Below are 27,169 nucleotides of genomic sequence, written 5' to 3' on the forward strand. Positions count from 1 at the left end.
CATGGCCGGCTGGCAAAGGTTCTATTATATTAAAAGAGCATTGAATCAACAACAGGAATAAAATATATATACAATGCTCCTTGATGCCTATCACCTGGCTAGACAGTTATGAAATATGAACTGAGTTATTCTAGGGAGGAAAGAAAAAAGATCTAACTTAGTTCTTTAATCTCTCCCTCTTCATCCTTCAAGTCTCAGAAGTGGTACTCTCTCCTTCAAGAAGCAAACTTCTTCCCCCAGTTTGGATCGGGAAGCCCTCCCTTGTACTCCAAAGTATTGCATGTTTCCCTCATATAATCAGAGCACTTAACACTCTGTCTCCCTTCAGTAGACACAAGAGTTCAATGGGGACAAGGACTTCGACATTTTTTAAAATCATAATATTCATAAGAACCTGTATAAGGCCAAGTCCATGTTAGAGAGTTAGGAAATGTTTACTGAGGTGATGAAGAGACCAAGCTAGGAAATTATATTCGTCCCTCTTCTTTCATGAGTAGAGAAATTACAGGCCATGTATACCCTCATTCATTCATTCATTGAGTTTCAGTGATATAGTAGACACTATGCAAAATGCTAGAGATATTACAGTAAAGCAGTAAGCTTAAAAATTTCAGTACAATTTAATAAATGTTGCTAAAGGTAAAAATATATGAGTCAACAAAGGTGGAGAAATATTGTACAGCTTATCAGAGAGGGCTTCCCAGGAGGTCACATTTGAGTTGGGTTGTGAAAGATGAGCAAGCACGGAGGAGGGAAGACAGACTTCTGGGCAGAGGGTCATGAGAAAACATGGCCTGTTCAAGAAATGACAGAAACCAAGGTTGGCAAGATAGAAGCAGCTTATGCTGTGCTAAGTAATCTGGAATCTGGGCTTTATCTTTAGTGGAATGGGAACCAACCAAGACTTTTAAGCAGAGGAGTGATGTTATCAGATCTAGTTAGACATAAGGTTCTACAATTAGCATGGAAGAGAATGGATACATTTAATGAAGTTTGAGGGACTAAGGACAAGGAGGTGGAGACTCAGGTGGGAACCACTGACCTAAATGATCATTAGCTAAATCAAATGGAAGAGAAAGTAAAATTAAACAAGATGAACATTTCCTTTCCCTGGGATGCTTCTACTCTACTTCTCTTGTAGAAGTTGTCAAATTCTTGGGAAAATAAATCGTACTTTTCTTTGAAGTCTAATCTTTAAATAACAACATTCTTATTGTCTTATAGTCATAATAATTTAGTAAGAGTAAGTAAATAATGTTGCAGACTGAAGGACTTTCCATACCTGAGACGCTTTGCCTGTTGGAATCTGAGTCCCCATTACTGGAGTTAGAATTGTTGGAGGAGTTGTTGTCAACCCCTCCCAGAAGGGGGCGCAAGTGGCTTACTGAGACTTGTTCAATGAATGATGTTCCATATTTGCGAAAATACCACCATTCAAATATCTAGAACAGAAAGATAATAAGCGTGATTAGGGTCCTTGTTACCAGCTATGATTTTGTACATGCCCATAACTGTGTTGCACTTACTAATTATACCCACCTTAAACACTGGTTTAAACATTTTTATTCCAAAAAAATGGTTTATTTCTAAAAATTAAGAAGTTTGATAAAAGTAAATACCAATTACATTTTAACTTCTCAATGATGTTTTTTCCACTTAATACTGGTTTTTAAGGAAAATTTATAGCTACAATCCTGGTGAAAGAACATTGTTAAGAGCTGCTCATTATTTTCCTCCAAATTTACATAATATTCTGATAATAAAATCACCATAGCTAAAAAACAATTCCAGAAATGAATACCAACAAGCCAGTTTTAGAAGTATGGCTTATGAAATATTCCAATTCTTGGCATCTTATATTCTGATAAAGTCATAACTGTATACATTTTTAAGATAGTAAAATTCTGTTTTAAAAAAAGCATCTCCCTAGAGAAATCCGGCTTTACAGAAAGAATAAAAGCCATCCTATTTCATGTATCGAGGGCACCCAACTGCTGAGAGATTCAGTAGCATCCCACCTGCTGAGTGTGCTTTGTAAATGCTAGCATCTGTTGTACACCATTAATGTTTCCTAGCTCACAAGCTTACCAGTTGTTATGTGCTGTTTGCAAGGAAGAAAAGAAATAACTTTCATTAATAGAAGGAAAGAAGCACCGAAGCTCACATGACTAGACTGAAATCAGGGCTCCTGAGCATGGGGAAAGCCAGCCACCTCCCCCAATCTTTTTACCTGCCCCTACCCCCAAAGCCCCTCTGAGCACTTTCCCACCACTGTTTGAAGCTGCTCTCCCCACATCCTTTCCTTGGCTTCCCTGATTTGAGATTTGTTCCTTAAGCAGTCACAAATCACTACACAGAAGAAATTTAAGAATCAACTATATCCCAGAGTCTCCTAGGATAACTATACTATATTTTTGTAATAGAATATGGAAATAACATAGACTTAATTACCTTTATCCTTACTTATTTCATAAAAACAAGATTTTGTTATCTTCTGTGGAATGGACTTCGGGCTATCATTTAAAAATTGATGTTTTGCTCTACCAAAAATTTCTTTAAAAGGACAGAAAGAACATCTACAAATGACCAGAAGGAACTGTTAATCAAACCAAATGTTTGCAATCCTATAACAGGAAAACTCGATTTAACTCCAAGGGGTTATTCCTTTTGACTATATGAATTTTCACATGTTAAAACATTTAAGTAATTTGACTGAGAAGACAGGGAGAATACAATATGAAAGCTAAGAACGGATAGGACCAGTCTGTAACATCTGGAATGCTAGGAATAAAAGATCTTGCTTGAAGAAAGCAGAAAGTTCAAGAATGGCAAATTTACTGACCATGGATCTAGAAGGGAATTTGTAACCTCAAGTGAGTTATTTAATCTATTTTAACATCAGTTTTTTCAACTGTAAAGTGGAAATCATATTTGTTATTTACCCTTGAGGGTCCTCAATTTCACACTCATGTAAAACATCTAGATTCAAACCCCACGTAAAAGACCTAGTTCAGTGCCTTCTGCATAGTTGGTTCCCAAAAGCAATAGCAAAGCTATCATTTATTACATCGATGCTGTACATAGCACACCTCACATACTGCTGTGGTGCATCCCTCTTCTTGCTGGTCTACAATTCAGGATAGTACAGCATCTTGCTACTAAATGGTTGGCTGAGAGCCGTGGTAATCATTGTGAAAAAGGAGACAGCTCACCATTTGGTCCTGACCACCCAAAAAAGATTCATGGCTTTGCCTTTATTAGAAGAGATGGAAGGCTCCAAAGGACCCAGAACAATGGTCACAGAACTGGCAATGGCTCTCAAACACTTGTGGGGTAGAGTTTTCTTTGCCCCAAGTCTTTACTCTGCTTTCTATTTTATGCTGTTAAGGCATCTGCCAGTCCTTCATTCATTCATTTACACAGCACTAAATGCTCCAATCCAGGCATGGGCTGTGCTCCAGGGCCACAGAACACAGATGTAGCCCCTGCTACTACCAGTGCCTGCCACAGACCCACAATGCCTCTCACAAGTTGCTCCCATTCACCCCCCCCCCCAAAAGAAACCACTTTGGGACTCTTTCAGATTTCTCAGTTTCTCCAGCAGAATCGGAGAACGTCAGCACTAAAAGGGACCCTAAAGGACCCTGAACAGTTTCATTTAGAGATGAGGAATGAGGGCTACATGTCAAGGTGTGGTGACCTGACCAGAGTCACATAGCTAATGAAGTAGCTATTCAGCCTGAAGCCCCAGCTCTTGAGCCACTAATCTTACTAGGGCCCTAAAACAAGACATCTTTTTATAACTCTCTTGCTCATTTAAACAGACAGATGTAGCCTATCGCTTCCCTTTTAAAATCTTCACTTTCAAATGCCCTCCAACTCCACTGTCTCTTTTTGCTTTCTTAGCTATCAAAACTAATCCAGAAGTAGTCTATCAAATGGGACTGGATAATACATCCTAAGGTATAAATGATTCATATTAATGGGGTATTTGCATTATAACAGGAGACAGACCTTCCACCCAGTATTTCTAATGCAAAAATAACAGACCTCAGTAAAGACTGGGTTATTCATGCAGCTGCTTGGGAGGCAAAGGAGGGTCTTCTCAAGCCTGACCTATCAGAGCAGTAGATGGCTTCTTTCCTAACACAGTCCTTTATACTAGTGTCCACAATGCCCTGGGGTTGACACTCTAATATGAATTAAATAAACAACTACTAAAACGAAGTAGGAAAGGACTTGAAGCCTTCTTAAACTTCAAACCAAATCTTCTAATCTGGGGTCTTAGCATAATAATCTGTCCCATATCCTGAAACATGACAGGATTTGGGCCAGAACCTCACAGTATTTTTAAAGAGCTGCACAGATCCAAATGGGCAGATGGTGTTATTTAACACGCACATATTTGGTGTCACTTTGAATTATTCTCCCTGGTGCATAACCTACAGTGTAAATAGCAAAGCTCTCATAAACAAATTTAGATTTTAAAACTAGCCCTTAGACATGCTAGTAGCTTAATGGAGTTGCCACAGTGGAACAAAACAGTTTTTAATCTGACAAATAACCATAAAATTAAAACATAAATTTACACATTTCACAGTTTTTAAAAGTGTAATCTCTCTACCCTAAGAATCATACAGATCAAGTAAGATGAGAACTAAAAAGCATCAAGTAGGTTTGTCATTCAGGAAGTCAACAATGACCCTACCATCTAGCTGAAAGGTAAAGGCCCTAAAATATTTCATAATAGCTGAGTTGTACGTCTTGGTTGGTACTCTTGATTCTCTGGGGCTCAGTTGCATAATGTGTAAAATAAGGTCACTCAGTTAATGTTGGATGGGTGGATGGATGGATGGATGGATGGATGGAAGGATGGATGGTTTAAAGACTGAATGGATAGATGGCTAAAAGGTTGAACGGATGGATGATAAGGGCTGGCCTGGTGATTTAATGGGATATTGTTTAAAACCAATGAAAGGTTTTGTGTACATTTTGTTTGTTATAAAAAAAAAGAGAGACCTATACCTATTTGTGGAAGAGGAAAGAATCTAGTAGAAAGAGAGAAACCGAAGTGCAAAAGCGTACAAATGACCAAGAGACATGACACCAGGAGCCCAGGAAGAACATTTACCCTGCCTTAAAAAGGTACCTTACCATTTCTTGCTCTAAAGACGAAAGGGAAGCAGGAATGAACAGAAGAATACATTCTATTTTGGAAAGTAGGGTGTGAGATGAGCTGTTTTACAGGTAAGAAGGCAACAAATGAATAAAATGTAGATGACACTGATCTCAGTGGAGATGCAGGTAAGGGTTATTATCTGAGAATAAAGGAAGCAGGGATGGAATTGGGAATGTGAGGGTCAAAGAAATGGTTTGGATCTATACCTTGCAGGACAGAAGGGCCATACGCTATACTCAGGACCCAGATCATATTTAAAACAAAGATTCATTTGTCAAGAACGCAGTTACCTAGCCTCGTAACCCTCTCCATTACTATATGACAGAAGCAGAGGGGATGATCAAGGAGCAATGGGGCTGTGGGCTGGGAGTGGAGATCCAGGTTTGCAGCTGGCCTAAGGGTGTAAATTTATCTCATCTTCACCTGCAGGGAAGGAACAAAAATCTGGCAAAGGGTTAACAAACAAGGCGCTTCCATCTGTCTAACAGACCTAAAAGCTGAACCTTTCATAAAGATGCCTAGATTCTTCCTATCCAACAAGACCTCCCCTTCTTGAATTGCATGTTCTATATATAAAACACTTCTCTCTCCTGTATCCTATAACATACTCAAAACTGCTTCAAGATTTCCACATAGCAGCACCATTGTAATTCCACAATGTAATTCCATTAAACCCATGGGAAACACAAAGGTGTCACAGCCTGAAACTGGCTATGTGTTTCCCAAGGATTAAAGTAGATGATGATATCACAGGATAGATACAGCAATGGTGGAGACTGAAGAGGAAATACGAAACTCTGGCAGTCTACTCCCAAATAGACTGCCAAATTGACACCTGCTCTAAGTCTTGAAATATTATCTAGTGGTAAACAGTTTTTTGACAAGAGGGGATCTTCTAGGCTTGAAGATAAACCAAGGCAAATGGCATGGGTTATAGTAATATCCATAACATTTTTAGTTTCCTGTTAGAATTTGCAAGTATACCCTTTCCTCCATACCACTGACCCTTTCAAAGTCCCTTGCAATTCCGCATGACAGAACTTCCTCCCTCCCTCCCTCCCCCTTCCTTCCTTCCCTTTTTTTTCTCTCTCCTTCTTTCTTCCTTTTTTCTTTCTTTCTTTCCTTTCTTTCTCTTTCTTTCTTTCCTTTTCTTCCTCCCTTCCTTCCTTTCTTTCTTTCTTTTCTTTCCTTCCTTCCTTCTTTCTTTTCTTTTTTTTTTTTTTTTCCTCCCCCCCCCCGCCCCTCCCACCCCTTTCTTTCCTCCTGGCTCCTGCCTGTTTTGTTTAGGAATACCGAAGAGCTATAGAGTGGGTCTTGGCCTCCTGCCGCCTTGGGCCCAGCCAATCACCCCTCAGTCATCTGTTCCCCTAAGTAGTTCAGGGGGGCTGTGTAAAGAGCTGCTCTTCATGTCCTTCCACCCCCTTTCCTGGCCACCTATTGCCAAGGCTTTAAGAAAAGAGAGGAGACAGAGAAGTGAGATTCTCTTCAAGGTCAACAGCCAGTGATCCATGCCCACCTCAGTGTCTGCGTGTTCACAGGATGAGATTTTCCACTGTAGCATTAATGACTATGGCCTGGACGGGAGGGCCACTCTCCTGGGGTGAAGTCATGGGGACCACTGACAAGTGGGAAATGCCAGCCTGTGCCATGGCGCCCCAAGCTCTGTCAGCTCCTCCTGGGTGGCAGCTTTCCTCTAGGCCCTTGCCCTAGAGATTCTGATTCAGTTGGTCTGGGGTGGTACTCAGAATCCATCACTTTAAACAAGCTCCCCAGATAATTCTGATACAGTCAGTTAATTCATTCACTCACTGGATCTGTGTGCATTCAACAAATATTTCTTAAGAGTCTACCCAAACATTATACAGTTGAACACAAAAACACAGATATGTTCCCAGCCTTTGTGAAGCTTCCATCACAGAGAGGATAAGACCATAAATGTCACAAATGAAATTATAAATTGTGTTAAGTGATGGTCCATGTTCTAGACTGACCAAATCTGACCTAATCCATGGCTGATTGGAAAAAGAAAAAATGTTCCCTCCAGAGACATTTGTAGTCTCCCTCCCTCCCCCTTTCCTTTCTCTTTCTTTCTTTTTCTTTTCCTTCTCTCTTTATCTACCTGACCCATTTCTACGGGTCTGTTCAAAGGAATACATCAACCACTAGACAATGCTGCTACCCATCTTCCTAGTCAACATGTTTATGAGAGGCAGAATGATGCTGGGACAAAGCAGTGGAAATTTAAATTCGAGCCTTCCCTATACCTTGCCTAGCAAGGTGACCTAGGCAAGTCAGAAGCTTTCTGGGTGCCTGTTCCTTAGGTCTTTGCTGGCTTAAACTGGATGGCTTCTGAGGGTTCCTTCCTCCAGCCCTGCAACTGCATGATTTTCGGGTCAAGTGGAGGTCAAGTTCTTTAGATGAATGAAAAAGAGTTGAAAGGAGCCACAACAATCTTCTAGTCCCACTCCCTTACTTTTGAACAGGAGGGGATAGAGGGCATGGTCAGACAGACCCAAATGCAAATCTCACCATCTGTCTGCTATATACCCTTGGGCAATTTATTTAAATTTTGTGTCTGTTTATACTCAGAGCATAGAGGCATTGGTTATATCAACCACTTAGAATTTCAATGAAATCAGAATTAGAATTCACTTAGAATTAAATGAAATAATACATTCAAAGTGCTCAGAACAGTACCTGGCATAGAGTGGAAACACAATAAAAGGACCTTTCATTACAACTGATTCCTATCTAATTGTCATCTCTTCTACTGCTTTTCTGAAAACAATTGTTTTACGCCTAATCCCTGAATTAATTCTTTTATTTACTATTTTAATTTTCTTTTTTCTTTTTTTTTTAAATTTATTTATTTTATTTTTGGCTGCATTGGGTCTTTGTTGCTGCGTTCGGGCTTCCTCTAGTTGCGGCGAGCGGGGGCTACTCTTCCTTGTGGTGCGCAGGCTTCTCATTGTGGTGGCTCCTCTTGTTGTGGAGCACGGGCTCTAGGCGCGCGGGCTTCAGTAGTTGTAGCTCGCAGCTTCTAGAGTGCAGGCTCAGTAGTTGTGGTGTATGGGCTTAGTTGCTCTGCGGCATGTGGGATCTTCCTGGACCAGGGCTTGAACCCGTGTTCCCTGCATTGGCAGGCAGATTCTTAACCACTGTGCCACCAGGGAAGCCCTAATATTCTATTTTTATTCTTGATTCTCATTTTTAAAAATATTGCTTTGGCTGCCTTTTCCCATATCTCTGTATTTAACATGAATGTGTAACACGTAGGTGTAGGAGCATGTCTATACACATGTTAATGGGGACACAGGGATCTAAGTATAAATGTCAATACAGCAGCATTTTCTCCATTCTACTAACATTTTGAGAAAATTAAGGGGAGCATTTTCTCCACATATCCACCTTACCATTCTCAAGAGCAAAAACAAAACTCAGAAATTTTTTCCACAAAAAAAAACATTGCCCACAGAGGCTACATCAAGCAGACTGGGCATGTCCTTCCCACAGCAGATAAAAGACTAAATTGGTGGGTTTGGACTGCGACAACAGGTGCAGTTCCTGTGGCTGGAACTGGGCTGAGATGAGAAAGCTTGTGCCAAGTGGCCAGACGGGGCAGCTGGAAGTTAAGCAAGGGAAGGAGGTGCCTGGAGGGGATATGGGCCCAGGAACCGTAAGGGAAGAATGACAAGTAGGTGGCATAACAAACTCATTGCTGGCTTTCAACTTGTGAAATTAAGAACTAGCAGTGATATCTAGTAAAATACACACTTCTGAGTCCTCACTTATTTTTAAACATGTTAGTGTAAAAGCAGCATTTGCCAAACACATTTTATTTCTATGTACGTTTGTTCAGTTAACTGATGTTTCCTTCATAGGGGAAATAGCGGGGGGGGGGGTTGTTTGTTTGTGTTTACCTCTCTTCGCCTAAGACATTACATTGCATGATCATTTCAGTCTCCAGCATAGAAATACTGAGGTCCCCAAACAAATTCCTCAGGGCCAGCCCTGCACTTTCAGTATTCACCGCCTGGCTCCCTTGACATTGCTTAGGGGAGAGTAGTTAGGTAATTATCTCTCTGATGCCAGGAAACAAACCACTAAGCAGTTCTATGCACACAGCTATTCTGCAAAGCACCTGACTCTTGACCTCAATGCTGTCTCTCCATGAAATGCACTTGGCAGAAAATCACAGTGGCTGAAGAGAAAGTTCAGCCCTGGGTGCATTTCAAGGGCTAGCAAAGTTGAGTCCCCAAGGGCTGGATACCACCAGTGTCAACAATCTCTAAAGCAGGAGCCTAAAGCTATCAAGAGCTATTCCCACATGGTAGTGACTTTGTCTTCAGTACAGACCAAGAATTTTTTTTAATATATTATTATTTTTTTAATTTTTATTGGAGTATAGTTGATTTAAAGTGTTGTGTTTAAGTGAGAGAGTGACATGGACATATATAAACTACCAAACGTAAAATAGATAGCTAGTAGGAAGCAGCCGCATAGCACAGGTAGATCAGCTCAGTGCTTTGTGACCACCCAGAGGGGTGGGATATGAAGGGTGGGAGGGAGGGAGACGCAAGAGGGAAAAAATATGGGAACATATGTGTATGTATAACTGATTCACTTTGTTATAAAGCAGAAACTAACACACCATTGCAAAGCAATTATACTCCAATAAAGATGTTAAAAAAAATAATAATAAATAAAAATTTTTTAAAAAATAAAATGAAGTGTGTTAGTTTCTGCTGTACAGCAAAGTGAATCAGTTATACATATATATATATCCACTTTTTTATTTTTTAATTTTTTAGAGGTGATTTAGTGTTCTTTACACTATATTTTTTTACATCTTTTTTTTTTACATCTTTATTAGAGTATAATTGCTTTACAATGGTATATTAGTTTCTGCTTTATAACAAAGTGAATCAGTTATACATATACATATGTCCCCATATCTCTTCCCTCTTGTGTCTCCCTCCCTTCCACCCTCTCTATCCCACCCCTCCAGGCAGTCACAAAGCACCGAGCTGATCTCCCGGTGCTATGCGGCTGCTTCCCACTAGCTATCTACCTTACATTTGGTAGTGTATGTATGTCCATGCCTCTCTTTTTACATCTTTATTGGAGTATAACTGCTTTACAATGTTGTGTTAGTTTCTGCTGTACAACAAAGTGAATCAGGTATATGTATACGTATAGCCCCATATTCCCTCCCTCTTGAGCCTCCCTCCCACCCCCCTAGGGCGTCACAAAGCATAGAGCTTATCTCCCTGTACTATGCAGCAGCTTCCCACTAGCCATCCATTTTATATTTGGTAGTGTATATATGACAGACCAAGCATTTTTGAGAAGGGCTTTCAAAATCTTCACACATCAGAGGTTTTCCTTTGCTCAAAGTTTTACATTAGTCAGGAGTATCCTCTGCTTCCTAGGAATGCAGCAAGGCAAATATATCATAAAACAACACGGCAGTGACCATCAGGCTTCAGCAGCTGCACTCCACACACAGGGAGAAAGCCTCACAAGCCTGGATCTGCAAAGTTGGTCATGGTCTAAGGAAACCCCTTTATTTGGAGGAGAAGAGAAGCAAGGACATGGGACATCACCATCTCTAAGTGAGAAGGGAAAATGACTGTTAGGCTTAGCTCACCCTGCATTCTGGTAATTCATTTATAGCCTAGTGAACCCACACCAAGATACTACTAGAATAAAATCCAGACTTGCCATTTGTTCAGCAAGCTGGGAAAACAGCTGAGAACTTAACCAGAGAGGCAGTGAAGTGAGTGATAAAAGCACAGGCTCTGGTGCAAGCCAGTCTGGGTTGAAATCCTGCTCTGCCACTTGCCATCTATGTGACCTAAGATAGGTTACTTCCTATCCAGCTTATGTATTAGTAAAATGGAAACAGCACTAGCGGTTACCTCATTGTACTGTTTCTTGTCCATGTCTCTATAATAATTAGTAATCACAGCATTATGTATAGAGGGAAAAAAAGCTTTCTAAAACCTCTTTCTCCTTAAAGCTCCTTAATATAAATTTAATTATATTAGAGTGATTCCACTAGTTTAGATGCCCCCCTCTAAGGTCACTTAAATTAAAGAAAACTACTGCAGGTGTTATAACTTATTACACCTATAACTATTTTAGCACATAAGGCAATGGAGCCTTAGGGGTGATTATCATATTGCTTTTTGACTACTGGGGATTTTTTTTCAAGGAAGCAATAGGGAAATATATGTAAATTTTAAAAGAAAAGGAGATGAAGGGGGAAAAAGCTTAGAATTGCCACATCCATGTCAATATATTTAAAGAAACTGAGCTATATTTCTACTGATCTTGATTATGTCCAATAATCCATTTTGAAAAGGGTAATGAAAAACATTTTAGTTTAACTGAGTCACACTTACTTTATAGTATCTTAGACATTAGAATTTGACACAGAATTATGTCTTCCTTTATTTTCCATTTTGTTTTTTCCTTCAACAAAAGTAGTATATAATTGTTAAAAAATATATATTTTTTCCAATATTTTAAAAACATATAACCTGGATAGTGAAAGGCCTCTATCAGTCCCCTATCCAACATATACACACACGCAGTCACTGTAAGGTGCTGGTGTATACTCTTCCAGAAGTTTTTCCTGTACATATATAACGTATATATTAGTAATCAGCATGTTTTTAAATAGCAGGGATTCCACCACTTACCAAAATAAGCCCTGATATTAGTGAGGAAGTGCCTGTCAGGGCCACGTAGAACTTCGGTGTTAATGTGTTCAAAAACATGCTCACTGAAAAACAAGAGAGAGGGAGAAGAACAGAGAATGCATGAGTATGTCATCAGTAAAACCAGCTCTCATTTTCCTTTCTGGTGAAATCATTTGTTTCTGATGACAAGAATTACTAGAATCATAGCCAAGGGCCGCTAAAATGGTTCAGCAGTACACAGGCTCGGAATCCTAGATTCAAGTTATATATCCTAAAAGAAAACAACTACATACAAGAAGAAAGAGCAGCTTTTTGTTTCTGCCTCCCAAAGCTATTGTTGTGAATGATTTTCATGGATTTACAGCCACTGAGGAGTCAAATCAAAGCTGGTTATTAAACAGTTAGAGAGGAACGGAAGGTACCCTAATATGTTTTATGGGACCCTCACATCAGTCTTTGATGAGCCAACAAGCATATTTCAACCTTAGAACAAATGAAAAATAACTATATTAAACAGTTATTAAAGATTCTAACACTATGTTTACCCCTGAAAAAGAAAGGACGAGTTAGCATGTAAGTTAGCATATATCAGTAAAATTTTTTCAGCTAACTTACAAGGTTGTCAGACTGCTCATCAAAATAATCGTATTCAATGCAGAAAAGATGAAAAATAAGCCACTAAAAATGAATGTGTATTGTCAGACACCTTCCTGACCTGCTCCTGACACTGTGCATATCAACTACACAGTTGATCTGGTTGCCCATTAAGTAAGGTCACTTATACATTTTATAAGTATATTTTAAGTCATTATTTATATCTAGAAATTGCACAAAACTTTGACTACTACCAAAACAACAACTGACCTAAAGGGTTTTTTGCATGCGTATTCACATTTCTTTACTGAATATGTTTGTGGAAGGGGATCATATCCAGTCCTGTTTTAAAATGAAGAACATTAGAAGTAGGACTTTTGGGCTTCCCTGGTAGCGCAGTGGTTGAGAGTCCACCTGCCGATGCAGGGGACACGGGTTCGTGCCCCGGTCCGGGAAGATCCCATATGCAGCAGAGTGGCTGGGCCCGTGAGCCATGGCCGCTGAGCCTGCGCGTCCGGAGCCTGTGCTCCGCAACAGGAGAGGCCACAACAGTGAGAGGCCCGCATAGCGCAAAAAAAAAAAAAAAAAAAAAAAAGAAGTAGGACTTTTAAGTCATTAAGGGAAAAGGCTTTTGTATTTGTCAAAGCAAAGTCACCAGCATGAACAGAGATCAGCCCAGAAAGCAAAGTCACCAACATGAACAAAGATCCTATGCTCACTCATTCAACAAATGCTTCTCTCTGTTTATGAATGAGACTGTGGACAAAGAATGGAAGCATGATTCAGACACAGCTCCCACCCTCTAGAAGGTCAAAGTCTAGCTGGGAAACAGACAAGTAAACAAGCAATCACCAGACAGTTTTGATAAGTGCATAGAAGGGTCCTGTGCACAGAATTTTATGAAAACACATAAAAGGTATGCATCTCAGGCTGGGGGTCAGGAAGATGTCTGGGAGAGTAAGCAGGAGTTAACCAGACCAAAGTGGGCAGGAGGAGGAAAGGAGAGCAATGTGAGTGAAGGACGGGGCCTGCTTTGAGGCCCTGAGGAAACAGCACACAGCCTTTCCAGCTGGTTGCACGGGTTGAAGAGGGAAGGAGCTTGGGCTGTGGACCCTTTGCAAAGGCACAAATGTGGAAGGATGCACTAACTCCATCCTTCCTGGTTACTGGGCATGCTCTCAGTAAACCTTCTCCTCCCCAACACCCACTTTAAATGGACTGGTTTGCCGTGGCTCATGGTCTGTCATTTGCAATCACGAATCTGGACTAACACAAAGTGCTCAGTCAATAGTCACAACTTGACTAAGTGGACTCTTTCAGGGAGGTAGCGAAAAGCACAGAAGAAGCAGTCAGCCTAGGGCTGTGAGGCAAGAGGAGGTACGGTTGAGCTGAGGTGGTTATGCTTGGCCATTAAAAAAACAAAGCTTGTAATTGACAGTCTGATTCTGAGGTGCCTAAAATTCTCAAAATTCCCCTCCTCGTGCTATGAATGATCCCACATTTTCCATTATTTTTAAAAAGTCACCAAAATAGAGTATTCACTTTGTTATTCTGTATTTATGAACATTCATATCTGTACCATATACTTTTCAGTAAGTTTCTGGGGACAAACTGAACATAGAATTCAACAAAATCCATTTCTAAAAGAAAGAGGAAAAGACTTGCCTGAATTTGAAGTGCTTTGGTAGCCCTGCTAACTCCCCAGCAACAAAAGCATAAAGCAATAGAGGAAAAAAGATTTTCTACTGAAAATTGCTGATCGACTGGGGACAAAAAATTATAGAATGAATCGACAAGTGAAAAAAAAGAAACTATGTGAGTTTTTTAAAGAGATAAAAATAAACATTCTATACCTTTAGTTTTACTTAAGATTATATAGCTACCATAGGTAATACAAAAATTAAAACATGCTTCTCTACTATATCCAGTTATAGAAAGCTACCAAAGTTGGGAAAGAGAATGGTGGGCATTAAAAGAAATAGAGACACAAATAGAGAATGAGAAAAGTAGAAATAGAAAACATTTAGAGAGTGGGAGGTGTTCATTTAATAACCTATTAATTTTACAGTCCTACTGGGCATTCTGGCTAACATCATTAAGACATGGCATTTAGCAATTCTGAGCACAAAAATCAACAATCAGTACTTGCCACTTGAATCCATCTATCTGTGTTTAAAGTTTATAATAAAGCAATTTTACAAATTAGAGAACTTAATGCTCACTTCAGCTCTGTGAGGTCAATATTATTATTCATCTTATTTCACAGGTGGAGGCTGGGCAAAGAGCTGAACACCGGTCATCCAGCCTCCAGAGCTCAGGCTCATGGCATCAAGGGTGCAACATGAGAACGCTGCTGAAAAGCATTAAGGAACAAAATAGCAAAAGGAAAACAGTAATCTTTCATTAGAAAAGGAGAGGAAGCTCTAAATAAGTGATACTGAAAGATGGATGTTTTTAACACTGTACTTATTTTTATCACTGACTGTTAAAGACAAGTCCACTGGGGCTTCCCTGGTGGCACAGTGGTTGAGAGTCCGCCTGCCGATGCAGGGGACAGGGGTTCGTGCCCCGGTTCGGGAGGATCCCACGTGCCACGGAGCGGCTGGACCCGTGAGCCATGGCCGCTGGGCCTGCGTGTCCAGAGCCTGTGCTCCGCAGCAGGAGGGGCAAAAAAGATAAGTCCACTGGGATCTTATCATCAGTGTGTGTAGCCCCAGGGTGGAAGGGCAAGAAGCCACCCCGAAGGGGAGCATCTAGTTAAAGATTCCCCCATTAAATTAGGAGGGCTGCACATTGCAAACTGGACTGCCTGGCCTAGTTTCATCAGGGTCACTAGCAATTATTTTTGAAAATATATGAGGGCCTTATGAAGTACCTAAAAATTAGATCAGAAAACTGTGGGGTGTGTGGTTTGAAACATAAAGTGGATATTCCTGACATCCATAGACATATCGATACTATCTCCACAGGTGCTGGGGCTAAGGAAAAACAAATTCAAAAACAAACAGTAAAGACTAATCTAGCTTTGGTAAAAATAAATTATACAATGTCCTATATCAACCTGGAAACAAAAATTAATAAGTCAGAAGGCTTTTCGTCCGATCCAGATGGGCACTCTAACAGGTCACTGCTTAAAGAATACTGCATCAGTTATTCAAGGGCAGCCTCAGGGACTGTGTCATCAGGTGTTCTGAAGATGCTGAACTTTAACTTGGTACAGTCTTCGCATTTAATTAATGAGTAAACAGGAAGAAATTAAGTACAGGTCTGAGAAGAAACTAGGTATGAGGGGTGGGTTAATGGATTGAAAACTCAGTGACCCCTCTGGATCACAGAAGAGAGGACGGAAGAATATAGTACAACAGGTCAACTGTGGAAAGTGAAGAATCACTCCTGTGAGCAGGGAACTAGAATACCGGAGGGCTTAATGAGGAGGCACTCGGAATGGCCCTGTGAGGCCCTGTCTGTGAGGAGCCAGCCCTGTTTCTGGCCCTCGTGACAGTAAGAGCCTCCTCCCGTATCCTTCAGAGCACAAACAATTCCCAAATTAGACTCCTGGAAAAGATGTTCTGTAAAACAGAGTGAGCACATAACGCTTAAGAAGTGTTTGACTCCTTAAGATATATTCCGCCTTATTCAAGCCCTTGAAAGAAGAGGTTGGGCTTCCCTGGTGGCACAGTGGTTAAGAATCCACCTGCCAGTGCAGGAGACACGGGTTTGAGCCCTGGTCCGGGAAGATCCCACATGCCACGGAACAACTAAGCCTGTGTGCCACAACTACTGAGCCTGTGCTCTAGAGCCCATGAGTCACAACTACTGAGCCCATGCACCACAACTACTGAAACCCATGCACCTAGATCTGGTGCTCTGCAACAGGTGAAGCCACCACAATGAGAAGCCCGCGCACCACAACAAAGAGTAACCCCCACTCGCTGCAACTAGAAAAAGCCCGCACGCAGCCACAAAGACCCAACACAGCCAAATATAAATAAATAAATAAAAGAAAAAATAGAAAAAGAAATTTTTTTTAAAAAAAGAAAGAGGTTAAAGCAGCATCAAAGACTTGGAGGTACTGACTAGATAGAACTGAATATGAAGTGTGATAAAGTCTACAGCACCCAAAAATATGGGTCTGCTTTGTCCTGTATTCCATTTAACACCTTGCTAAAACAGGGCATGTGAAGTAGAAAACATTAGAAAGTTATAACAATTAGCAATCACTGAAAAGATTAGGACTAAAGTCCCTAGGAAGAAAGGTTAAAGAAACTACGTCTATTTAAGCTGGATGAAAAACAATAATAATAATAATAAAGAGATTTTGTGTAAAAGCATTATGCCTGGGAAAGAGAGCAGGGTTAGGAGACTTCGTCTCTAAATGTGAAACCAACTGCAGCATCGAGGCCCTGGGAAAGTCCCACACCTTCCCAGAGTGGTTCTGAGGCTCACATGAAACAGGAATTCCCTCAACCCTCACAGTGAGATGCAATTTATTTTCCCAAGGAGTTGACAACTTCTACCAGAGAAGTAGATAGTAAGCATCCCAGGGAAAGGAAATGTTTATCTTGTTTAATTTTACTTTTTCTTCATTTCATTTAGCTGATGATCGTTTAGGTCAATGGTCCCAACCTGAGTCTCCAGCCTAAGTGAACTTGGAAGTAGACTCTCCCTCAGTTGAGCCTGAAGATAAGATCACAGCCTGACAGACACCTTGATTACAACCTAGTGAGACCCAGCTAAACTGTGCCTGTACTCCTGACCCACAGAAGCTGTGAGATAATAAATGTGTGCTGTTTTAAGCTGCTATATCCATGATCATTTGTTACGTACCAAATGAAACTGATAGCTTCATGTATAATTCATGAAAGTGAAAATCCATGTGGACATCCAATAACTCCAGCTAACTGCAGTGAGCCCAGAAAGGGTGTTAAGATAAGCCAACTCTATCTGCTCCAAGAGCGTCTTTCTAAACTGTTCATAAATAAAATGCAACTTCAAACTCTGCTGCCATGATAGCATGTTATTCCACATCCTGATCTGTGATTGCCTTTGCAAATCCACTAATATTAAAGTAGAAGCTCAGAGGAAACTTTTTTTAAATACGGAAACTAAGTATCTTCATTTTACCCCAGTAAATGGTCTTTTAAAAAAAAAATAGGCACATTTTAAATATACAACATTTGCACGTTTCCAAAAAAAGTCAGTTTTACATCTGCAAAACTGCATCAGTTCAACAGAAGATTAAAAGCACACCAGGAGCACATTTTCTCATTTGTTGCTCCTGTTTCCCTTCTCCTTGCCCTTTACCCCTGGTCTCCTTGAGCTCTGATAAGGTCTCAAGCTTTATGCATCACAATTCCCTGGATAAATCCTGTGGCATTTATCCTTGAGAGGAAAAAGACATGGAAGTATATTTTTAGACCGGTTCTTATGGCAAGAAACCTTCATAAATCATTCTGTCTACTCTTCCCTCTACCCTTGACGTTGCCTTGGCAACTTTACAGGTATACTGTTTCTGCTTTACTGGGCATCTGGCTCTACTGAGGAGTGGAGCTGAGCACATTCTTTCTTTTCTCAGCTGTGATCTGGGAAACTATAACGAAGCAGTATTCAATCTTCATGGTTCCCTGTCCTTTGCTGGAGGGAGGCCATCTGTTAAGCCATGAAGGACTGTCCAAAGCCCAGTCACATACAAACCTCGGTAACCCAAAAGGACAAGTGAAGCAAGATCTCAGATTACCTGTTCCCTTTTATTTACAAGCAAGCTGATGTTGGGGAACTCTCGTCAAGAATAGGAGAGAGGCTTGTATAAGTCTTACATTTTTAGCTTTTTAAAACATGCTTTAATTTAGGGTTGAAGTTATGAATCTTTTTGTTTCTCATCAACTGTTTAACATTAGGAAGAAAAAAGACATATTTGCCTCTAATGGGAGAAAATCTTCCCTATACTTATTTTGCAAAGAGACAGAAGCCTTGTGGAGACATGGTCCTCCAGAGTCTGGCCTCCTCTAGCCTACAAGCATTCACTGTACCTCCATCATCCAGCATCCAGCACCCAGCATAGAGCCTGGTCCACAGGGGTACTCAATGTTTGATGAACACTGCATGCCTGCATAAGGGTAGAGGACTAGGTGATGAGGTTGTAATAACATTATCCCAGGACTTCTGATTAAAAAAACAAAAAAAACTTCCTGCATCTGGAAACATTGAGTCTTTGATGGCTCTAACCTTGTCTTCTGATCGTGTGTGTGTGTGTGTGTGTGTGTGTGTGTGTGTGTGTGTTTCTATCCCCAGAGTACCTACACAGTGTGAGATGCTTATTAGGTAGATTGAATGACCACTACTCACCAATAAATCAAGAAGGTCCAGACATACTTATACTACCCTCACACAGCAAGACCTAGGCTATGTAGAACCCTCAGAACTGAATTATTTGAGATAGCTAAGGACCTATTCTATTAAAAACCAGACGTTTTCTTTCTAAAACAACTTAACAAGGAAATCTTTACAAAATGCATTACATACTTGACTGCATCTTTAAACAAAATATTCAGAAAATATTTCAATCTTTATTTGATGGCCCTAAGTCAACAAAATTAACATAAACTACAGTACTGTGCTAGCATTCAGCAATGTTTTTAGAAACCGTTCAAGTACTCTATGTTTTTTTCCCTCCAAAATGAAGTTAGCCCGGACTGTTTTCAGTCTTTCTCATACCATTGTTGTCACCTGGCATACTATTATTTGTTGTTGTTGTGTGCCTGTTTCAAACCACTTTCTCTCCTTTTTAATATGCTACTTAAAATATCTACTGTTCCTTCAAAGGCAAAAAACAACTTTGGTCATTCAATTAATATTGATGTTTAACGTATGTCCAACACTGTAAAATGCTGGGGATACAAAGATATGTAATACATAGTTCTTGTCCTCAAGGAGCTCCGGACTTTGTGGAAGACGCAGACCTGGAACCGAACCTACAGGCAATTATTTTGAGCATTACTTTGGAAATAGAAAGTTCGTACTTCTAACTCAGCCTTGGGCTAGGGTGGGGGACAGAAAGTTCATCAAGGAATGTTCCTTTGAGAAGACTGCTAAGCAGAGCCAAAGGATGTTCATTGGATCTTTGTAAAATAAGACCTGTGATCTCACATTGGTAACGCTTTGATGCTCATCTGTATGTGTTATATAAACTGGCCTTTTATTCTTAGAGCTCAGTGGTTTGAGGAGTTAAGATGACTGCATGGCTGAGTTCCAGAAAGGTCCAGTATCACTGTAGTGAGCTATAATACACACTTCAGTAGGGTGGCTGTAACCAGTGCTGTATAAGAACACTCTCGGTGGTTCCTGTGTTCACACTGGAGGGCTCCAAAAGGCTCCTGACAGAATCTGCCATGCAAAATGTGCTTGGACTTTTCTATCATCTTGAAAAGAATATGGTCATCAGCTTCTCATTTACCCCTCCTTTACTGTAAGTTATTTTTTAAAAAAAGAAGCCTTAATGGTTTGATTTAGGAAAATTACATGTGGCAAAGTTCATTACTTAAAGGGTTAGAATAGATGTAACTACCTAAAAGCGTTCAAAATACTTGTGGCAATCAGGTGTCTGAACAGATCATTGTTAAATCTAAGATGCATGGAAATAACTAAGAAAGGTAAGACGAATATAAACAAGAGTAATGAATCTACAGTCTAAAACATCTTTCTGGAAATGTCCTACAGTTATTAACATTAGCTAGTTCCTTCATTTATCCAAAATGTACGTGGCTTATAAAAGGTACAAGACACTGAACTACACACTGGGATTGTGAAATTAAAAAAGGACAAGACTGAGACTTGGTTTTATTCTGTTAGGACTGCTGTATTTTAGGTTTTGTTCTTAGTGCTAGGACATCACTCTTCTTTAGGGAGTGGGGTTTTCCAAGGTGTAGCCATTCTGTGCTCCTACTGAAGGCTAAGGTGTGCAATGAGGCCTGATTTTAACAAATGGGACACTGAAATTGGTTCAAGATGGTGGAGTAGAAGGACATGCTCTCACTCCCTCTTGCAAGAACACCGGAATCACAACTAACTGCTGAACAATCATTGACAGGAAGACACTGGAACTCATCAGAAAAGATACCTCACATCCAAAGACAAAGGAGAAGACACAATGAGATGGTAGGAGGGGCGCAATCACAATAAAATCAAATCCCATAATTGCTGGGTGGGTGACTAACAAACTGGAGAACACTTATACCACAGATGTCCATGCACTGGAGTGAAGGTTCTAAGCCCCACATCAGGCTTTTGAACCTGAGGGTCCAACAACGGGAGGAAGAATTCCTAGAGAATTACACTTTGAAGCCTAGTGACATTTGATTGCAGGACTTCGACAGGACTGGGGGAAACAGAGACTCCACACTTGGAAGGCACACACAAAGTAGTGTGCGCATCAGGACCCAGGGGAAGGAGCAGTGACCCCAGGGGAGACTGAACCAGACCTACTTGCTATGTTGGAGGGTCTCCTGCAGAGGCGGGGGGCGGGCTGTGGCTCACTGTGGGGACAAGGACACTGGCAGAAGTTCTGGGAAGCACTCCTTGGCATGAGCCTTACCAGAGTCCAACATTAGCCCCACCAAAGAGCCTGGGTAGGCTCCACTGTTGGGTTGCCTCAGGCCAAACAACCAACAGGGAGGCAACCCAGCCCCACCCATCAGCAGACAAGCAGATTAAAGTTTTACTGAGCTCTGCACACCATAGCAACACCCAGCTCCACCTATCACCAGTCCCTCCCATCAAGAAACTTGTACAAGGCTCTTATATAGCCTAATCCACCAGAGGGCAGACAGCAGAAGCAAGAAGAACTACACTCCTGCAGCCTGTGGAACAAACAACACATTCACAGAAAGACAGACAAGATGAAAATGCAGAGGGCTATGTACCAAATGAAGGAAAATGATAAAACCTCAGAAAAACAACTAAGTGAAGTGGAGATAGACAACCTTCCAGAAAAGAATTCAGAGTAATGATAGTGAAGATGATCCAGGACCTCGGAAAAAGAATGGAGGCAAAGATCGAGAAGAAGCAAGAAATGTTTAACAAAGACCTATGAGAATTAAATAACAAACAAACAAACATGAACAAAACAATAACTGAAATGAAAAATACACTAGAAGGAATCAATAGCAGAATAACTAAGGCAGAAGAACGGATAAGTGAACTGGAAGACAGAACGCTGGAATTCACTGCTGCGGAACAGAATAAAGAATGAAAAGAAATGAAGACAGCCTAAGAGACCTCTGGGACAACATTAAACACAACAACATTTGCATTATAAGGGTCTCAGAAGGAGAAGAGAGAGAGAAAGGACCCAAGAAAATATTTGAAGAGATTATAGTCAAAAACTTCCCTAACAAGGGAAGGGAAATAGCTACCGAAGTCCAGGAAGTGCAGAGAGTCCCATACTGGATAAACCCAAGGAGAAACATGCCGAGACACATAGTAATCAAATTGGCAAATATTAAAGACAAAGAAAAATTATTGAAAGCCCCAAGGGAAAAACGACAAATAACATACAAGGGAACTCCCATAAGGTTAACAGCTGATTTCTCAGCAGAAACTCTACGAGCCAGAAGGGAGCGTCATGACATATTTAAAGTGATGAAAGGGAAGAACCTACAATCAAGATTACTCTACCCAGCAAGGATCTCATTCAGATTTGGCGGAGAAATCAAAAGCTTGACAGACAAGCAAAAGCTAAGAGAATTCAGCACCACCAAACCAGCTTTACAACAAATGCTAAAGGAACTTCTCTAAGTGGGAAACACAAGAGAAAAAAAGGACCTACAAAAACAAACCCAGAAAAATTAAGAAAATGGTAATAGCAACATATATATCGATAGTTACCTTAAACGTGAATGGATTAAATGCTCCGCCCAAAAGACACAGGCTCACTGAATGAATACAAAAACAAGAAGCATATATATGCTGTCTACAAGAGACCCACTTCAGACCTAGGGACACATACAGACTGAAAGTGAGGGGACAGAAAAAGATATTCCATGCAAATGGTAATCAAAAGAAAGCTGGAGTAGCGATACTCATATCAGAAAATATAGACTTTAAAAGAAAGAATGCTACAAGAGACAAGGAAGGACACTACATAATGATCAAGGGATCAAGCCAAGAAGAAGATATAACAATTATAAATATATATGCACCCAACATAGGAGCAGCTCAATACATAAGGCAACTGCTAACAGCTATAAAAGAGGAAATTGACAGTAACACAATAATAGTGGGTGACTTTAACACCTCTCTTACACCAAAGGACAGATCGTCCAAACAAAATTAATATGAAAACACAAGCCTTAAAAGACACAATAGACCAGACAGATTTAATTGATATTTAAAGAAAATTCCATCCAAAAACAACAGAACACACTTCCTTCTCAAGTGCACACGGAACATTCTCCAGGATAGATCACATCTTGGGTCACAAATCCAGTCTCAGTAAATTTAAGAAAATTAAAATCATATCAAGCATCTTTTCTGACCACAACACTATGAGATTAGTAATCCATTACAGGGAAAAACTTAAAAAAAATGGAAGCTAAACAATACATTACTAAATAAGCAACAGATCACTGAAGAAATCAAAGAGGAAATCAAAAAATACCTAGAGACAAATGACAACGAAAACACGACGATCGAAAACCTGCTGGATGCAGCAAAAGCAGTTCTAAGAGGGAAATTTCTAGCAATACAAGCCTACCTCAAGAAACAAGAAAAAATCTCAAATAAACAATCTAACCTTACACCTAAAGGAACTAGAGAAAGAAGAACAAACAAAACCCAATGTTAGCAGAAGGAAAGAAATCATAAAGATCAGAGCAGAAATAAATGAAATAGAAACAAAGAAAACAATAGCAAAGATCAATAAAACTAAAAGCTGGTTCTTTGAGAAGATAAACAAAACTGGTAAACCATTAGCCAAACTCATCAAGAAAAAGAGGGAGAGGACTCAAATCAATAAAATTAGAAATGAAAAAGGAGAAGACACCGCAGACACCGCAGAAATACAAAGCATCCTAAGAGACTACTACAAGCAACACTATGCCAATAAAATGGACAACCTGGAAGAAATGGACAAATTCTTAGAAAGGTATAACCTTCCAAGACTGAACCAGGAAGAAACAGAAAATATGAACAGACCAATCACAAGCAGTGAAACTGAAACTGTGATTAAAAATATTCCAACAAAAAAAAGTCTAGGACCGCATGCCTTCACAGGCGAATTCGATCAAACATTTAGAGAAGAGCTAACATACATCCTTCTCAAACTCTTCCAAAAAATTGCAGAGGAAGGAACACTCCCAAACGCATTCTATGAGGTCACCATCACCCTGATACCAAAACCAGACAAAGATATTACAAAAAAAGAAAATTACAGATCAATATCACTGATGAACATAGATGCAAAAATCTTCAGCAAAATACTAGCAAACAGGATCCAAAAACACATTAAAATGATCATACACCATGATCAAGTGGGATTTATCCCAGGGATGCAAGCATTCTTCAATATACGCAAATCAATGTGATACACCATATTAACAAATTGAAGAATAAAAACCATACGATCATCTCAGTAGATGCAGAAAAAGCTTTTGACAAAATTCAACACCTATTTATGATAAAAACTCTCCAGAAAGTGGGCACAGAGGGAACCTACCTCAACATATTAAAGGCCATATATGACAAACCCACAGCAAACATCATTCTCAATGGTGAAAAACTGAAAGCATTTCCTCTAAGATCAGGAACGAGACAAGGATGTCCACTCTCACCACTATTATTCAACATAGCTTTGGAAGTCCTAGCCATGGCAAACAGAGAAGAAAAAGAAATAAAAGGAATCCAAATTGGAAAATATGAAGTAAAACTGTCACTGTTTGTAGATGACATGATACTATACATAGAGAATCCTAAAGATGCCACAAGAAAACTGCTAGAGCTAATCAATGAATTTGGTAAAGTAGCAGGATACAAAATTAATGCACAGAAATCTCTTGCATTCCTATACACTAATGATGAAAAATCTGAAAGAGAAATTAAGGAAACACTCCCATTTACCATTGCAACAAAAAGAATAAAATACCTAGGAATAAATCTACCTAGGGAGACAAAAGACTTGTATGCAGAAAACTGTAAGACACTGATGAAAGAAATTCAAGATGATACAAACCCATGGAGAGGTATACCATGTTCTTGGATTGTAAGAATCAATATTGTGAAAATGACTACACTACCCAAAGCAATCTACAGTTTCAATGCAATCCCTATCAAATTATCAATGGCATTTTTTACAGAACTAGAACAAAAAATTTTACAATTTGTATGGAGGCACAAAAGTCCCCAAAAAGCCAAAGCAGTCTTGAGGGAAAAAACGGAGCCGGCAGAATCAGGCTCCCGGACTTCAGACTATACTACAAAGCTACAGTAATCAAGGCAATATGGTACTGGCCCAAAAACAGAAATATAGATGAATGGAACAAGATAGAAAGCCCAGAGATAAACCCATGCACCTATGGTCAACTAATCTATGACAAAGAGTGCAGGGATATACAATGGAGAAAAGACAGTCTCTTCAATAAGTGGTGCTGGGAAAACTGGACAGCTACATGTAAAAGAATGAAATTATAACACTCCTTAACACCATACACAAAAATAAACTCAAAATGGATTCAAGACCTCAGTGTAAGACCAGACACTATAAAACTCTTAGAGGAAAGCATAGGAAAAACACTCTTTGACATAAATCACAGCAAGATCTTTTTTGATCCATCTCCTAGAGTAATGGAAATAAAAGCAAAAATAAACAAATGGCACCTAATGAAAGTTAAAAGCTTTTGCAAAGCAGAGGAAACTACAAACAAGACGAAAAGACAATCCTCAGAATGGGAGAAAATATTTGCAAACGAATCAACGGACAAAGGATTAATCTCCAAAATATATAAACAGCTCATGCGCTCAATATTAAAAAAGCAAACAACCCAATGTAAAAATGGGTAGAAGACGTAAATAGACATTTCTCCAAAGAAGACATACAGATGGCCAAGAAGCACATGAAAAGCTGCTCAACATCACTAATTATTAGAGAAATGCAAATTAAACTGCAATGAGGTATCATTTCACACCAGTTAGAATGGGCATCATCAGAAAATCTACAAACAACCAATTCTGGAGAGGGTGTGGAGAAAAGGGAACCCTCTTGCACTGTGTGTGGGAATGTAAATTGATACAGCCACTATGGAGAACAGTATGGAGGTTCCTTAAAAAACTAAAAATAGAATTACCATATGACCCAGCAATCCCACTACTGGGCATATACCCAGAGAAAAGCATAATTCCAAAAGACACATGCAACCCAATGTTCATTGCAGCACTATTTACAATAGCCAGGTCATGGAAGCAACCTAAATGCCCGACAGACGAATGGATAAAGAAGGTGTGGTACATATATGCAATGGAATATTACTCAGCCATAAAAAAGGAACGAAACTGGGACATTTGTAGAGATGTGGATGAATCTAGAGACTGTCATACAGAGTGAAGTAAGTCAGAGAAAAACAAATATCGTATATTAATGCATATATGTGGAACATAGAAAAATGGTACAAATAAACTTGTCTGCAGGGCAGAAATTGAGACACAGATGTAGAGAACAAACATATGGACATCAAAGGGGGCAAGTGGTGGGGGAGGCTGGATGGTGGTGGTGGGATGAATTGGGAGATTGGGATTGACATATATATACTAATATGTATAAAATGGATAACTAATAAGAACCTGCTGTATAAAAAATTAATTAAATAAAATTTGAAAATTAAAAACAAAAATAAGGAGACTGACCTTGAGACAGGAAAATAGGATGCCCACACAAATAACACAGGACACAATATCAGAAGAGAGGTACAGATAAAATCTAAAGGAATAAAATATTGCTTCCAGGTATAAGGATCAGAGAAGCTTAATGACTGAGATGTCCTTCCTTCTGGGCTTTGAAAGAAGGATAAGGTTTGAGCATGAGGTTTGAAAGGAGAAAAGAGAGTGTATGGACTCCAGACAGATATTACAACACACAAAAAGGAATTGGGTTGCAGTACAAGGCAGATGAGAAGCAGTGGGAGAGAATGTTGGCTCAAATGCCACGCCGAGAAAATCAGACTTTACATCACAGACAGTGAGAACATACTCACCATTCATGAACAGAGATGTGAGCAAGACAGATGTTTCTGGGAGTAATTTAACAGTATGTAAAATGTATAGCTTTAGGAGTTACTCTAGAGGGGAGCTCCTGTAATACCACTAGGGTGGGCAGTTGTGCGTATCAGATGCTGCAGACATAAATTCAACGTGATTTGGCTCTCAACAATGTGACATACAGAGTAAGATTTTAGAGAATGTTGGCAAAGTGGGGCCAACGTCAAATGGCAAGTGATTAAAGACAGTTAGTGAGTGGTAAGGGAATGATAGCAGCAAGCATGGGCTACCTCTACAGGAAGTCTGGCAGGAAAAAAAAGAAGAGAGTTTATCATTAAGTGATGTAAGTTAAAAGAAAATATAAATAGCACCTTATGAGTTAGTAAGTGAACTAGGAATAAAACTCAAACCTTTATTCTACTGCAATAAGATTAGCTCGCCCAAGAAA

At 39.8% G+C, this 27,169-nt stretch overlaps 1 protein-coding gene across 12 annotated transcripts in view; it reads right to left on the reverse strand.

Annotated features, from left to right (window-relative positions):
• The window catches only part of ST7 (suppression of tumorigenicity 7), a 256,441-nt gene that overhangs the window by 109,962 nt on the left and 119,310 nt on the right, over positions 1-27,169 (reverse strand). For 10 of the 12 annotated variants that reach the window (XM_027102111.1, XM_027102109.1, XM_027102114.1 and 7 more), the window contains exons 2-3: positions 11,887-11,969; positions 1,283-1,442 (exon numbers count right to left, since the gene is read on the reverse strand). The exons of 1 other annotated variant lie outside the window; for it this stretch is intronic. In XM_027102111.1, coding sequence (XP_026957912.1) covers positions 1,283-1,442; positions 11,887-11,969 — 243 coding nt within the window. The remainder of the gene's footprint in view (positions 1-1,282; positions 1,443-11,886; positions 11,970-27,169) is intronic. One more of the 12 variants, XM_027102115.1, reaches the window with a different exon arrangement.

Source organism: Aethalodelphis obliquidens, unplaced genomic scaffold (assembly GCF_003676395.1).
Source record: "Aethalodelphis obliquidens isolate GAN/ISIS:26980383/991018 unplaced genomic scaffold, ASM367639v1 scaffold5, whole genome shotgun sequence".
Lineage (NCBI taxonomy): Eukaryota > Metazoa > Chordata > Mammalia > Artiodactyla > Delphinidae > Aethalodelphis > Aethalodelphis obliquidens.